Here is an 11,994-nt window from a genome sequence, read left to right as displayed (position 1 = left end):
GCCTTCAATTCTAGCAGGCAGATCTCTGAGTTCAGGGCCTATTTGACCTACAAAGTGAGTTCTAACACAGTAAGGGCTACACAAAGAAACTCTGTCTCAAAATAAAAAGAAAAGTTGCCTTGATTAATTTAGTGTTGGGGGTGTATATGTGGAGGTAAGAGAACAACTTGCCAAGGTCGGTTCTCTCTTTCAACCATGTGGGTTCTGGGGCTCAAAGTCAGGTCTTCAGGTTTGGCAGCAAGTGCCTTTACCCGCTGAGCCATCTCACCAGCCTCAAAATCCCTTCTTCATGGGGTAAATGTGTGGTTGGCAGGCACTCAACACAGCAGCATGGAAGGAACAGAGGGGCAACAGCGACCCCTGTCTTTTGTGTGGTGACCCATTAGAGCCAGAAGTGGAATCGGGGAGGGGCAGCAAAGACTAGAACATCCCAGCTTCAGACACAGGGCAGTACTGAGAGCGGTGTGTATGATATGTGTGGTTAATCAGGAAGACTTGTAGCAGAGCAAAGTCATCTCCAGTCTGGGGCCCAAGGAGAAGGGCTCCCTTGTACTGACACGGCATGCAGGGTGGGGCCGAGGGCCAGCTGCCTGCGATGGCTATCCCACAGTCTCCTAAGCCGAACGGCTGCCCTCCTCCCACCTTCTGAGAGACACAACTCTGCCCCCATGACATCTGGAGGGTCTCTGGGATCCGAGCAGAAGACTGACATCAGCTCAGTGCAATGACCAAGGAGGGGTTACTTGGTTTTTCTTCTTTGGTTCCAGCCCTGACGGGAATCCTCAAGTCCTTCCGCACATAAACCCCACTTCCTCCTCAGGTTTCACACCCCCCCCTCAGGCACCACCCCCTGCCAGTGCCACTGCTCACCCAAGGCTCCATCCAGGTTCTGGAAGATTCGGCAGCGGTGGTCCAGGCTGATATTGATTTGCTCCTGCAGGAAGGAGGGCCTGGGCTGCAGCAGGGACAGGCCCCAGGCAAGACCAGGTCCCCAGCACACCCAGCATTAGGATCCTGTCCCCACACTGGCTCAGCCTGCTACATCCTGGCTCTATTCAGAGAACCAGGAAATCTCAAGGCCGGAAAGAAGCTAAGGAAGCAGCTGGTTCAGCCATAAGGACGACAGCTATAGGACAGCACACGCTAAGGCGTGATGTTCCTATGTGCCAGTCTCCAGTGCCGAGCTCCTATGTACATGTATGAATCTGATCACCACAACATTCCTGAGAGAGATACTAACGGTATATGTATTATAATAAAAATTAATAATACATTAATTTTTGGTTTCTGAGACAGTTTCACAGAATGTGCAGGCTGGTTTCGAGCTGCGTAGCCTAGGCTGGCCTCCAATTCACGATCCTTTAGTCTCTCTGGGATTACAGAGACATCACCAGGTGTAGCTTTTTTTTAATGTTTATTTATTTTTATGTATATGCGTGTTTTGCCTGCATGTATGTAAGTGTGCCACGTGCATGTACCCACAGAAACCAAGAGGGCAACAGATCCCTGGAACTAGAACTACAGACAATTTTGAGCCATCACGTGGGTGCCGGGAACAGAAGCCTGGTCCTCTGCCAACAGCAGCAAGTGCTTTTAACCACTAAGCCATCTCTCCAGCCACATGCATTTCCTTATTTTTTATGTGTTTATGTTTGTGTGCATCTGTGTGCCGTACTGCATGTATGGAGGCCAGAGGACAATCTGCAGAAGTTTGTTTTCTTCTTCTACCATGTGGGTCTGGGAGCCTGAACTAAGTCACCATGCTTGGCAATACCCACTGACCACAACACAGGCCCTTGGCTTTGCTTTAACCCAACCACACTGCACCCAATCATTCCAGAACTCTACGCAATGACCATATTATGTAAAAGCCCCCAAGTCTATGGCAGTTTGTCACAATAGCCCAAATGGACAAAGGCACTAACCCAGTGGCTCAGACCCCAAAGGACCGTCCCCAGTTCAGCCTGGCTAGTGTGATCCAGGGTCAGCAGTCCCCAGACCCCTCTGCCCATCCCACCTACCACCTCTTACCCTCTTCTCTGGGTCCAAGAAGATCTTGGTGTAAAAGAGCTGGTCACTGTCACTGTCCTGGCCCTCCCACTCGGCCACCAGTTTGCTGAGATTGGGGGCATAACCAATAAAACCTGCGGTGGTAGAGGGGACAGATTCTGACATTTAGCTTCCAGTCCCTGGGCTAGCTTCCTCCCCTCCCATTCACCTCCCACTGTAAACCTCACCTCTTCACTTCTGCCTGAGGGGAGGTGGGATACACGCTAGTTAAAGCCACCAGCGAAGCTTTCCCAAGATCAACAGAACCCACTCAATTGCACCCACTTAGTGCTAGGCCCCTAGACAGCAGATCTGCAAGGATCCAAGCTTGGATCCTCTTTATATAGTCATCTGAGCAACTTAGATCAGAGAAGGGGGGAGGCTGGAAAAATGGCACAGAGCACTCCAGGGTCTGAGCCTTGACCAGCAGGGGAAGCCCAGAGGAGCTCCTGGATAAACTGAGGACTGCACAAGCAAGAAAGGGAAGAAACAGGACATGACCCCCACACACACACACACACACGCTCCTGGATAAACTGAGGACTGCACAAGCAAGAAAGGGAAGAAACAGGACATGACCCCTGGGCTAGGCAACTTCCGTATCCCAGCACCCCCCCACCCATAAGAACAGTGTTAGCTCTCTGGACCAGTGAGACTGGCTGGTGGGGCCTGTGCTTCTACTCTCTGAAAGGACGAGAAAGGGTTGAGGGCTGAAGTGCCAGAGGGGTTACAAGACAAAGACAGAGGCCAGGCTCAGCACCAGGAGAGGAGGAGGAGGCCCAGAGGGCAGTGGGTATACGTCTCAATAGATACAGAGGTTTTTAGTTGTTTTTAAGAAAAGATCTCACATAGCTCTCTCTGGTCGGCTTTGCCCTCATTAACTAACCAAGGAGACCCTTATGATGATCCTTCTGCTACCATCTCTCCAATTCCAGGAGTGCAGAAGTGTGGCACCATATCTCCTGTGCAGTGCTGGCCATGGATCCCAGGGTTCTGAGCATGCTGAGCAAGCGTTCTACCAACTGAGGTACATCCCCAGCCGTGTGTGTATAAGTCAGAGGACCACTTGCAGAAGCTGCTGCTCTCCCTCCATCACGTGGATTTTTTAAAGATTTATTTATGCATGTTTTATATATATGAGTGCTCTGTCTTCACGCACACCAGAAGAGGACGCCAGATCCCAGTACAGATGCTTGTGAGCCACCATGTGGTTGCTGGGAATTGAACTCAGGACCACTGGAAAGGCAGCCAGTGCTCTTAACTGCTGAGTCATCTCTCCAGCCCCCATCATGCGGACAGACTCTAAGGATCAAACCAGATTGTCAGGCTTGATGGCAAGAAGCTATGGCCACTGAGAAATTTCATTGGTCCTGCCCCCCCCCTTTTTTTTTGGACTCAGGTCTCATGTAGCCCCACGCTGGGCTACTGGACTCAGTGGTGACTCCAGTTTCTCCAGCACAGCTGGATGGCTTCAACTAATCGAGGAAGACATCCCTCAGAGGCTCTCTTTGAGATTGTGTGTCTTTGGAACCCACAACCCACAGCGACGTCAGATACTGGACCCCATGCCCTCCACCCAGCCTCTTACCTCCAGAGCCAAGGAACCGCTTGCCGTCAGAGACCACCGGATACTTGGCCTCTAGTCTCCGGTTGGGGTAGATAAGTTCCTCAGCTGAGAAGACCACCCGGCTCTTGGCCTGCTGGAACTTCTTTAAGAGTTCTCGAGGCCCCGAGGCAAACACCACATCGTAACTGTGATCAAAGCAGAAAGAAACTGACGCAGGTCCAGAGAGGGATCACACGGAAGGACCAGGGATCAGGAGCCCCTCACATCCTGCACCAGCCACCACCTGGGAGACGGAGCTGCATGCCCCTACCTCCCTCAGTCTGCCACATTTCCATGCCCATGCTGGGCAGAGACAGTCCCCATAATCCATGCCCTTGTCATATTCGAATGTCATCTCTGGCAGCTCACACCTCCCATCATTGGCCTACATCAGAGAGACTTTTCCTGGGGTCTCCCGACCTTAGATAAGCTTAGCTGCACTCCAGGGACCCAAACAGGAATTCCTGGCACACCCACCTGTCAGTGAAGAGAATAACCAGGTCCTCCTTGTCTGCGTGCTTTTCCAGCGCCTTCTTCAGCAGCCGAACCTTCTGTCCTCCCCCTGCCGATGGCCCGCTGTCCACGCTCCAGTCCTCCCCCAAGCCCAGTGCCTGCAGAGAGAGGTGCCCAGCTCTCGGTAGAGGAATATTCCTCCACCAGTTTGGGCAGTAGACTTCTTTACTTCCTTTCAACCCAATGTAGGAAAACCATACCAGGTGATGCCAGCGGTGGTCATGTGACCAGGGATAACCAACCACTACTTCCCACTCCTCTGCCCTCCCCACAGCTAGAGCTTGGAGTATGTAAGCCAAACATGTCCTATTGGAGTCTTCCCTGGGTCTGTTGTATTAAAGCTGCGATCGGCTAATGTTGAAAAGTTGGGGTGCAGAAGTCTGGGGCTAGAGTTCCTTAGCACAGTGGAGAGAGCTTGTCTCTGGAGATAGAAAAATGAAGCTCCAGCCATGCCTGAAGCAGCACTCTGCGTCATCTGGATCCATGGCAGCTGACACACTTCTTTCTGTGTAGGCCACGATGAAGCCAGCGTTGAATATATCTCTGTCCCCAGCGCCCAACACCATGACTGACAGAGAAGTACTCAGAATGGGGCCGCCGAGGGGAGGGCTGACTCCCTGCAGGGCTGGGCCCCATGAACTGCCCACAGAAGACAGGCATGGCAGACAAGCATGCCCCAGAGGATTGTGGGAATGAAGGTTTCTAGGTCCTGCCATCCACACTAGTCTTCCAAGAGAGGCCTCCCTATGCTACTATCCAGATCTATTCCGCATCTCTCTCTCGCCTCCTAGAATCTGCTCACACTCTGTCCCTCATCCTAACCTATGCTCCTCCTGGCTCTTGAGTCTGCTCCAAGGGGAAGGAGAAGCCATAGCCCCTGGATCCCCCACCAGCACACTCTCTCTCTCTCTCTCACACACACACACACACACTGTCTCCGCCCAACCTAGGAAGCCCCCTCACCTGAATCTTGTAGTTGAAGAACTGGGCTGAACGCTTGAAGCGGCGGAAGCCCTCGGTCTCTTTTGTGGCCACAGTGAGGACCAAAAGGTTGTCTGTAGACAGAGAAGGACATGGTGAGCTGAATGAGGGCAGAGGAGAGTCTTGACCAGTGGCCTTCCTCATCACACCACCACAGACAAGGGCTCAGGCTGTGCCAGGGGTTAAGAACAGAGTTGGGGCATAACCCTTCTTTGCCTACTCCCTGGCTCCTTGGCTATGGAAACTGACAAACATATCGGGCAGCACCCAGGGGAGAGGGTGTCTGCACCCTGGTTTATGAAACCAAGTCTCTGGCTTTAGAGGGTGCAGGCACCACTTGGGGAGGAGGGGAAGATGCCCTGAGTGCCGTCTGTGGGGGGATCTATGGCCAGTGCTGGGCATCAGAGAGGAGATGGCCACCTGCTCTCTATGCGGACAGTGAGCGTGGACATACTCATCCACTCTGGTCTTCCCCCAGCCTGTGGGGGTGACTCTCCCGATGCCACACCTCCCGTTCAGACTGCCTGGGGCGGAAACGGACTTGAAATCCCAGCAGCTGTCCATGTCTGTGGTACGATTTTTCCTCCGCCTCCCTCCCTCTCATTTTGAAAAGGGGTCTCGTATAACCCAGCCCCATATCCAACTCCACAGGTAACAAAGCTGCCCTTGAATGTCTCTACTGATCTTCCTGCCCCCACTCCCAAACGCTGAGGGTGCAGGCATGCACTGCCACACTCAACAAGCCTGGCTTTGTTAACACTTCCTAACAAGGGGCCTCTCCCTGCTCTGCAGTGTGACTTCATCTCTGCAGCAGAACATGTTAGAAGCAGCTCCCAAGGTATCGTCTGTGGGTGGGAGCCCCCCAGAAGCCCCTCTGGACCCCACTGGGAGGCTGTGATACCTAAGAAGGGAGAGTCCCTGGCTTTATGCAGTAAGGTCAATGAAGTCTCTGTCTTTCAGAGCTACTAGACATTTGGCACACTGAGGGAAGTCAGTGGGGCTGACCAGCGAGGAGAATGCCTTGTCCAGTAGTCACGGCTCTGTGCAGACAGAGGTGGCCTCATTCTTTGGTTTGTGTAGGCTCTTCAGCCTGAGTCTTCCTGCCGGCTTCTGTCCTTCTTGCCAGGAATCCCAGGGCCAGTCATCATACACCCCCTCCCTTCCCACTATCAACCCCTGTGAATCCCACTCAGACTTCTGCCCTTGGGGGACAGGCCCACTATTCATTGGTTGTTATGGTTCCTCTGCATTCAGGATTCCCATTTACCTAGGTGACCAAAATACTGTCGTTGTTGTGTGGTACCATAGTGATACTTAATAATAAATAAATAAAACTTGTTTGAATATCAGAGAGTAAAACAGCCACACTGGTCAGCCTTACAGACCAGGCAGTGGTGACACACATCTTTAATCCCCAAAGCCACACTAGTTCGCCAAAGTTAGTTGGTAGTGGTTGGTGTACGCCTTTAATCTCAGCCCTAGAGAGGAATATAAGATGGGAGGAGACAGCTCTCAGACACAGTCTCATTCTGAGGGTTCCTGGAGGCAGGATCGCTATTTCGAAAGAAGCAGAGGTAAGAGACAGTAGTTGGCTGCTTTGCTTTTCTGATCCCCAGGTAGAACCCCAATATCTGTTTCTGGGTTTTTATTATTTGTGCTATACCCCCCTCAAGAAGAAAAACAAAACAAAACAAAATCAAAAACCCAGCCAGGCCAGCAGCAGGCAGGTAAGTCCTTTCCGTTCCCCTACCACTAGACATCAGGAGCTAGAGCCCAGAGAACAAAGGGACCAGCTCTCCCAAGCTGGCTGAGGCTACACAGGCAGGAGGCTGTCCCGTAGCAAGGGATCAGTGCCACGGGGACCAAGAAGGGGTTGGCAGGACCCAGTAGTGTGGGCTTGGGAAGGAGCGGACAATGCCATGAAGAACTCTGGAGGAGTAACCTCCCCACTTGAAGTTCAGAGAAGAAAGCTGCTGTTCCCATGAGGGGAAGGGCTGCCTCCAACTCTGGCCTGGATGGTCAAGTCTCCCTAAAGGTAAGAAGAACTGGTCACCAGCTCTGAGACCCCCTTGCCAAAAGGGGGGCAGGAAGAGTGTCAGGCCAGCATGTGCGTGTGTGCGTGTGTGTGTGTGTGTGTGTGTGTGTGTGATTCCGGATTCTCCAAGGGTGTGTGTGTGTGTGTGATTCCGGATTCTCCAAGGGTGTGTATGCGCACGTGTGTGTGTGTGTACATGTGTATGATTCTGGATTCTCCAAGGGCGTGTGTGTGTGTGTGTGATTTTGGATTCTCCAAGGGTGTGTGCGTGCAACTTTGGATTCTCCAAGGGTGTGTGTGTGTGATTCCGGATTCTCCAAGGGTATGTGTGTGTGCGTGCATGTGTGTGTGATTCCGGATTCTCCAAGGGTGTGTGTGTGTGTGCATGTGTGTATGTGTGTGAGTGTGTGTGAGAGAGATTCTGGATTCTCCAAGGGAGGAGGCAGAGGCAGGGGAGCAGAAGAGGGGACCAGGCACCAAGTCTTCCATTCTCAAGGCCCTGCTTCCAAACAACACTAAGCAATAAAGGCTGACCTTAAGCCGGCGAGATGGCTCGGCACCCAGTCTGAAGACCTGACCCTGATCCTTAGAAGCCGCACAGTGGACGGACAGAACTGACTCAGACCCCTGCACGCTGTCCTCTGACCTCAACACGTGTCCATACAAATGAGTAACCGCAGAAGAGAAAGAGAGAGGGACAGACAGGCAGGGAGAGAAGAAAACACCATCTCTTCATCCACCTGAGGAAACTGGCTGATGGGGTTGAAGGGGAGGCCCCTGGCTTCCCAGACCTTCCCCGTGCCTCCCAGGAAGCCTCCTCTCCACTCCATTGACCTGTCCTCAACACTCACCCCTCCCCCCGCCCACTTCCTCCAGGAAGTCCTCCTTCATTTCACTCCTGAACCTGGTTGGTCCAGTACTGGTACAAACCCAACCCTCTTCCTTAGGGCCGCAGCTTCTTCCTTGGCCTCCCTCTCTCACACCAAGGCAGAGTGCACTGTTTAAGGAGCAACAGGACAAGCCGATTTTAGTAAGAGTGGCCGTCAACTGAGTCCTTCTAAGAGGCCACACACTGCCAGAAGCAAGCATATGTTCCTCACTGTATCCAGTACCCCATGAGGCCTCGGGCCTGCAGCACACATCTGTAATTCCGGCTTGAAGGAGATGGGAGGAGGAGCCAAAGTTCGGGGTCACCCATCACTATATCCCAGTTCAAGGCCAGCACGGACTAAATGAGATTCTATCTCAAAAACAAAGATGCACCCTATAAGGGCAGTGATACTTTTATCATCCTTCTATAGATGGAGTAACTGAGGCACAGAGAAGCTATAGATATGCCTAAGATCACAGACCTGGGAGTGAAACAAACAAACTGGCTAGCATTTTTGTTTGAGACAGGGTCTTACTATATAGCCCTGGTTGACCTGAAACTTACTGTATAGACCAGGCTGACCTTGAACTCAGAGAGATCTGCCTGCCTCTGTCTCCAAAGTGACAGGATTAAAAGCATTTTCCATCACGCCTAGATGTTTTTTGCTTTGAACATTAGGTCTTACTAAGTGGCCTAGCCTGGCCTCAAACTCACAGTCCTCCAGCCTCTGCCTCCCAAGGGCTGTGATTACAGTACTGCACCACCTAGCCTGGCCTCAAACTCACAATCCCCCAGCCTCAGCCTCCCAAGGGCTGTGATTACAGTACTGCACCACCTAGCCTGGCCTCAAACTCACAATCCCCCAGCCTCAGCCTCCCAAGGGCTGTGATTACAGTACTGCACCACCTAGCCTGGCCTCAAACTCACAATCCCCCAGCCTCAGCCTCCCAAGGGCTGTGATTACAGGACTGCTTTGTCACGCAGAGATCACAGCCACATGCTTTTTGTTGTGGTTTTGAGGCAGGATCTCTCTGTACATCCTTGTCTGTCCAGGAACTCACTCCATAGACCAGGATGGTCTGGAATTCACAGAGATCCACCTGCCTATCCTCCCGGAGTGCTGGGATGGAAGATGTGCCCCACCACGCCCAGCCACGTCCACACTCTTAACCTGCCACAGCACCCAGCATGGTAGAGCACACTAAAGGTAGAATTCAGAATTACTGGGGCTTCTCAGGCCTCCTCCAGGGCAGGTATCCTCTCCAGTCCACTATGAGCCTCCTGAGAGCTCTGGGCCACCCAACCAGTGTCAACATGGGGCTTGGGTTGCACCAGGATATCACTCCTACTTCCTTGCTTGCTGTGTATGCTCAACAGCCACCAGGGCCACATAGGCCTGGCAGCCTGTAAGCTTAGCCTTTCCACCTGCTGCCCAAAGTCCAGCAGCCATTTCCCCAGACTGACAAACTGTGACCCAGGTCTTCAGAGATGACAGAGAGATGTCAGAGCAGGGTGACGAGGACAGACGGCTCAGCAAATGCCTCAGTTTCCTCATCTACATTGTAGGATCAGGGCACCTGGAGCCCGGTCACCAGCAGGATCGTCTCTGACATACCTAGAGGGCAGCCGAGGTTCTAACCGGGATGGGCTGGAGTAGAAGGGCAGGCGGCAGCAGCAGGAGAAAGTGAGATAGTGGAGGTGGATGGGGGTGGCCGATGCAGGGCTCCAGGCTCCTGCCAGGGAGTGGATCCTCTGCACACATCACCAGCTGAATCCTGGGGTCGGACTTCCCCATCAGATATTCTCTTATCGGTCTCCCTCTCTCTACCCTGATGGATTAGACCCTCCAGGAAAACTAGCTCCTCTGAGCGCAGAGAGAAAATGTTCAGTGCCTTGACTTTTAAGGGGACTCAGGAACTGGCCTCCCTCTCTCATGATCTCTAGGAACGAGGTATTGTCATCCTGCTCTGACGCCGTGAACACTAAGATTCTCAGAGACCGTATGTCATCAACGTTACCAGTGGGAGGTGTGTGACCCTGTGTATAATTTAGCACAGAATCGGCAGGCATGCAAAAATCCCTGGTTCCCAGCATATGGGTCTCAAAGCTAGGGCCCTCCCCGTCCCCCCCCCTCTGTGTGTGTGTGTGTGTGTGTGTGTGTGTGTGTGTGTGTGTCTCAAACAGCCTAGACTGACTTTTTATGTTGCTGAGGATGACCTTCTGACGATTCTGCCTCAACCTCCCTGAGTACTGGGGTTACTGGGGTTATAGGCATGCATAACCATGCTCAGTCTCTGACGTGCTGGGGACCAAATCCTGGACTGCATGCATGCTAGGTGTATGTTCTTACCAACTGGGCAGCTTCTCTAACCCACCCAGATTCCTTTAACTATCCTACCACCTACAATGTCAAGGCCACTTCCCGGGTCTTCCAGCAGGATGGGCAGAGGGGAACAGGATGCCCTGGAGAATGTGGTCAGTTTGTCTTTATTTGTCTGGGTAGTCCAGTCTGACCTCCTGGCTTGGAGGGGGGATCTCAAGGACTCAGAGAACAGTGCTAGGGGGCTAGGGTCCAACAAGGGGTGGGAGGACAGGAACACCCACTCAGGATAGTGGGGCACAGTTGGGAACCCAGTAGCCCTTGGAGAAGCAGAATGAGCACTTGTCCAGGAGTCTGGCCGACCTGGGATCAACCTCTCTCAGCTGCCAGCCACGCTTACCTCCTTCACTCCAAAGCCCCTGCCTCACCCTAAAGATAACAGGAGCTCAGAGCTGGGCTCTGGAAGCAGACACGTCCAGAGAGGGGGAAAGAAGCCATTTTCAATGCCCAAAAGCTGTGTGACCTTGGGGGAAACCAATCAACTCTGGAGCCTCAGTTTGTGAAGCTCAAAAATGGGGATGATATAAGGAAACACTCCCAGAGTAGCAAACTCTCTTAACTGGTGAAGCCGGGCTGCAGTAGGTCCTGTCCGAGCAACAGGAGCCTTGCTACTTATTATGGGAATTATCACCGGCTCCTCTGTGCTCTGAATGGGGGTGGAGAATGGGGAGGTGTATCTCGGCTGCCTCCTCTCCTGCCCGCTGCACAAACGTGGGAATCGTGGCCCCATGAGAGGAAGTGATCTGTCGGAGTCATCCGCGGGCAAGTGGACAGAAGACCGCAACCCAGCTCCCCCGCCCTCCTTCCCCAGGTCGCCTGGACACTCGGGTCCTCGGCGAGGCTGCCCGGCACCGCTCCCCACACCGCGCCCTCACCCTCCAGCTTGGCGTCGTCCTTCGCCTGGGCCAGAAGGAGCCAGGCCAGCGGGGCCAGGAGCAGCAGGGGCCGCATAGCCGGGTCTGGGTACGATCCGCCTGCTTCGAGACACAAGCTGAACTGGAAACTTCGCGACTGGGCCGGCCGGCGCTGCCACGCACTGGGCCCGCCCCGGAGGCGTTGTCGCGCACTCCTCCGCCCGCCCCGGGGAAGGGTTTTCTCGCAAGGCGCTCAGGTCCTCCAGACGTGGGGCAGGTCATTGTGGTCCCTGGGTCCTGTCGCCGGCCGGTCCATGCTCTCTCAATTCTCTCTCCACCTCTCTCCAAGGGATGCAATACTACCCAGAGGAAGAACTGGGCTAGGACGAGGGTTTGATGTCTAGAAGAGTGGGACTTCATATTCACTGGGCTCTGCACGGAGATGGCGGGATCTGTAGGGCACCTCAGAGTTAGCTCTCAGAGATTCCATTTTCTTTATGCCTTCACCAGACTCCAGAAGTGAGGGTTTGAGCCTGGGGTGGACACACTTTTGCTGAAACTATAGAAAGGCTAGTCCCAGCTCCCAAAAGAGAATCACTTAATTTGCCTTTCTGCCCCGAGGGGGAAGTCTGAAAAGAGTCAAGAAAATTCTTGCTGCAGAGGTTAACTGTGGTATGGAAGTGTGAGTGGATGGATGGGGTGGGG

General features: G+C 53.3%; 1 protein-coding gene across 1 annotated transcript in view; it reads right to left on the bottom strand.

Annotated features, from left to right (window-relative positions):
• Plod1 (procollagen-lysine,2-oxoglutarate 5-dioxygenase 1) overlaps window positions 1-11,472 on the bottom strand; it is a 30,114-nt gene extending 18,642 nt beyond the window's left edge. The window contains exons 1-6 of the mRNA XM_005353742.3: window positions 11,311-11,472; window positions 5,132-5,223; window positions 4,133-4,266; window positions 3,638-3,801; window positions 2,032-2,144; window positions 871-934 (exon numbers count right to left, since the gene is read on the bottom strand). Coding sequence (XP_005353799.1) covers window positions 871-934; window positions 2,032-2,144; window positions 3,638-3,801; window positions 4,133-4,266; window positions 5,132-5,223; window positions 11,311-11,386 — 643 coding nt within the window. The 5' untranslated portion in view covers window positions 11,387-11,472. The remainder of the gene's footprint in view (window positions 1-870; window positions 935-2,031; window positions 2,145-3,637; window positions 3,802-4,132; window positions 4,267-5,131; window positions 5,224-11,310) is intronic.
• Between the last annotated feature and the right edge of the window lie 522 nt (window positions 11,473-11,994).

Source organism: Microtus ochrogaster, chromosome 10, assembly GCF_000317375.1.
Source record: "Microtus ochrogaster isolate Prairie Vole_2 chromosome 10, MicOch1.0, whole genome shotgun sequence".
In the NCBI taxonomy this organism is placed as follows: Eukaryota; Metazoa; Chordata; class Mammalia; order Rodentia; family Cricetidae; genus Microtus; species Microtus ochrogaster.
The sequence above is the reverse complement of the archived record's forward strand: the minus strand, read 5'-3'. Positions and strand labels throughout refer to the sequence as shown.